This window comes from Tasmannia lanceolata, unplaced genomic scaffold, assembly GCF_043159265.1.
Source record: "Tasmannia lanceolata isolate RefF3 unplaced genomic scaffold, GAP_Taslan_0.1 ptg000023l, whole genome shotgun sequence".
Lineage (NCBI taxonomy): Eukaryota > Viridiplantae > Streptophyta > Magnoliopsida > Canellales > Winteraceae > Tasmannia > Tasmannia lanceolata.
Genome location: NW_027518700.1, coordinates 18,282,554 through 18,286,339, shown reverse-complemented (window position 1 = coordinate 18,286,339; position 3,786 = coordinate 18,282,554). Strand labels below are relative to the sequence as shown.

General features: G+C 37.4%; 1 protein-coding gene across 1 annotated transcript; it reads left to right on the top strand.

Annotated features, from left to right (window-relative positions):
- Window positions 1-1,242: 1,242 nt before the first annotated feature.
- On the top strand, window positions 1,243-2,196 carry LOC143855900 (uncharacterized). The gene has a single exon (XM_077365953.1). It carries the CDS (start codon window positions 1,243-1,245, stop codon window positions 2,194-2,196), a length of 954 nt encoding a protein of 317 aa, XP_077222068.1.
- The last annotated feature ends 1,590 nt before the right edge of the window (window positions 2,197-3,786 follow it).

Genomic DNA, 3,786 nt, shown 5'->3' with positions numbered 1-3,786 from the left:
GGAGAGGAGCTTTGAAGAGGAGGGTCAAAAATTTCTTTTCTTTCCTTTGGAATATGCTCGTACTTGGACACTTCAATTAAAGGGGAAGCATTCTTATTCTTTTGAATTATTGTTTTTTTTTTATTTCTTTTAGTTTAGATTGTTGATCATGGTAATATTTTATTATTTGTGTTTTGAATAAATAATGAGTAGCTAAATTTTTAATCTTAGGGTTTAGATGAAGCCTTAAGGGTAGATTAAATTTGTTAGATTGCGTGATCTAACGGTCTAGATTCAATTTTGTGAATATAATTTTAATATACAAGGGGTTGTAAATTCGAATTATAGATCATATATGCCATTGATTATCTCTTGTATATGTGATCGTTGATGAGAATTTATAGAGTCTTGTATAGATATTGAAAATTGTTTGTGTACTTGATCAATTACTAATGGGAAATCTCATCCATTGATTGGATTTTTCATTGATCGGATTGATCATCTATACAAGTCAATCTAATTCAAGATTGTGATCGAAGCGAATCTATATATACAAACTAATAATTTTTATCTAACCTATGGTGGATTCTAACCCTAAGACTTTTTATTTGAATTTTAAGCAACATTCTAATAGTTTTACAACTTTGCACCTAGATAGTTCTTTAAGTTTTTCATTAAATTAAATAATTATTGTGTTAGATTAGTGACTAAATTAGTGGTTAAAATTATCAATCAAATCAGTCCTTTAATTTATTTTATAAAAAAAAAATAGTAGTTAAATTGCTTGAATAGGTTTCCCTTAGATTAGAGAAGTTGTTTCTATTAATTGGAAAATTGTTAGACTAGTAAATTGGCTTTAATTTAATCATCTAGATTAGATAATCAGTAGATAATTAGTAGTGATATTTGGATATTTGTTCACTTTGTCTAAGTTAAGAGGTTTAATAGCTCTTCCCTGTGATCGACCCGTAGCTACGATTGACCCGTGCGCTTGCGGTATAATTTTGTGCAAACAAGTTTTTGGCGCCGTTGCCGGGGAGGAGTTTTTATTAAATTCTTAACTATTCAAAGTGTTTTAGTTTTATTAATTTTTTTTTTAGTTTATATTAGATTTAATTATTGCATATTTTTAGTTGCTTCTTTATTTGCCTTCGTGATTTTGATTTTTGCATGAGTACTGGTTGGGTACGAAATTCTGTGAACCGATTAGAAAGAGCAATTAGATCAGAAACAGAAATAAAAATTCAACCTATACCTATAGACATGGCAGATGAGGAAGCACCTAGAACCCTTAGGGATAGATTCTATCCAGCTAGGATAGCACAACCTTCATGCATACGTTTGCTTGCTGTGCAGGGAATTAATTTTGAACTCAAATCCCAATTCATCACCATGTTACCTCATTTTCATGGGCTACCTTCTGAGGATGCCTATCTATTTCTTAGGGAGTTTGAGGAAGTGTGTGTCCTCATTAAAATGCAGCAACTCTCAGATGATGCGGTAAAGCTTAGATTTATCACTTTTTCACTCAAGGATGGAGCTAAGAAATGGCTCTATGGTCTTCCCACCAATTCTATCACTACTTGGGAAGAATTCACTGTTGCCTTTCTTAAAAAGTTCTTTCCTATGCATAAAACAAATAAACTAAGGAATGACATTCTTCAGTTTAGGCAAAAACCCCATGAGTCTTTTTCCAAGTTCATGGAGAGGTTTAAGGATCTTCTCCAAGAGTGCCCTCACCACGGACTTGACACTTGGCATTTATGCCAAATTATTTATGAGGGTACTGACTATCAAACCAAACAGTTGTTAGAATCTATGTGCCCAACAGGATTTACATCATATACGGATGAAAACGATGCTTTGAACTTTTTAATTGAATTGGCTGAAAAGACTCGTGAGTGGGAATCAACTCAAGAGAGTGAAAGAGCCATTGGTAAGGGTTTCATTGAGGGTACTGTAGCTAAAGAGGCTCACCTAGATAGTCTTATCAAGAGGATAGAAGCCATAGTGGTTAAAGGACCTTCACAGGTCAATCATGTTAGTCAAACAGTCCATATGTGTAGTTGGTGTCAGGATCCAAGCCATGTTGTGGAAGAGTGCCCCAACCTTTCTCAGCCCAACAATGGTACTGAGAACGTAAGTGCTATGTTTCAAAATAATCCATTTAGTAACACTTACAACCCGAGTTGGAGGAATCATCCTAATTTCTCATAGAGTCAACCCAATTACCAAGCCGCACAACCTAGTTTCCAAAATCAGGGCCAGTTTGGCCCACCAAGGCCAAATCTGCCACCAAATCTTACCAACCCCCTACCCAACCAAAATCACTTCCAAAATCACTTTTGAAATCAGATCCAAACCCCCCCAGGTTTCCCAAAACAGGCTGATTCGGCTAGGATCAATTCCTTAGAAAAGAGCATAGAACTTCTCATGAGTACTTTCATGACTAGTCAGCACAACATGGAGAAGCAAATCTCCCAACTTGCTAATGCCTTACATGAGAGGGAGAGAGGAAAAATGCCTTCCCAACCCGTTCCTAACCCTAGGAATGTCAATCCAAACCAACAGGGTCAACCGAGTCAGTTGAATGTAATTCAACAGAACCCACAGCAAGAGCCCTCCAACCAGTGTAATGTCGTCTATGCTTTACAGAGTGGCCGAGAGTATCAGAAGGAGGAGGTCAGATCCGAACCATCTAAGGACTCCAAAGATTCATATGTAGAGGTTAGAGATCAGCCCCCAATCACAAGATCACTTGAGGAGCCTGACAGTGTCACAGTGGAGCAGCCAACTCCACAACCAGAGAGACAGTTTATACCTAAAGCTCCTTATCCTAAGAGGCTTCAAAATAATAAAAAGGTTGCTGCCATGGACAAGATTTTAGATGTTTTTAAGCAAGTGCAAGTGAATATCCCATTATTAGATGCTATTTCCCAAGTCCCTGCTTATGCCAAGGTGCTTAAGGACTTGTGCACTCAAAAGCGCACAACGAACATACCTAAGAAGGCTTTCTTGGCCGCCAATGTTAGTTCCATCTTATCTCAACAAATGGTGGCCAAGTATGAGGACCCGGGATGTTCCACAATAGCTTGCACCATTGGCAACACAAGAATTGACCATGCCCTACTTGATTTGGGGGCAAGTGTCAATCTTTTGCCATATACTGTCTACCAGCAATTAGGACTAGGAGAACTCAAACCAACCATTGTCACTCTTCAGTTGGCAGATAGATCAGTCAAAACTCCTAAAGGGATGGTGGAGGATGTCTTAGTTAAGGTGGGTGAATTTCTATTTCCTGTGGACTTCATAGTTTTAGATACCCAACCTGTTGCGCATGTTAAAGATCAAATCCCAATCATTTTAGGTACGCCATTCCTTGCTACTAGTAATGCATTAATAAATTGTAGAAATGGCCTTATGAAACTCTCATTTGGTAACACATCAGTAGATTTCAATATTTTTAGATTAGAAAAGCATCCTAGTTTGCATGAAGAAGTTAATTTATTACATTCATTCCCAGATGAGATAGAAAATGAGTTTGATATTGATTTTGCTGCAGATTTTCAAGAATGCTTAGAGCAGTTGGGAGACCCGGGAGAAGACTTCTTCTCTGAGGCTTTCAGCCTACAACACATAATGGAGCCCATGGGACCCCTTTCTAAATCCCTTCCCAAGCCATCAATAGAGGAGCCCCCACAACTAGATTTGAAGCCTTTGCCTTCAAATCTCAGGTATGCTTTCTTAGGCAATAATGAAACTCTTCCTGTTATTATTTCTTCTGATTTAACTTCTAGTCAAGATGAT

Coding starts and splice junctions, on each gene's coding strand:
- LOC143855900 (XM_077365953.1), top strand. CDS start 1,243: ATGGCAGATGAGGAAGCACCTAGAACCCTTAGGGATAGATTCTATCCA.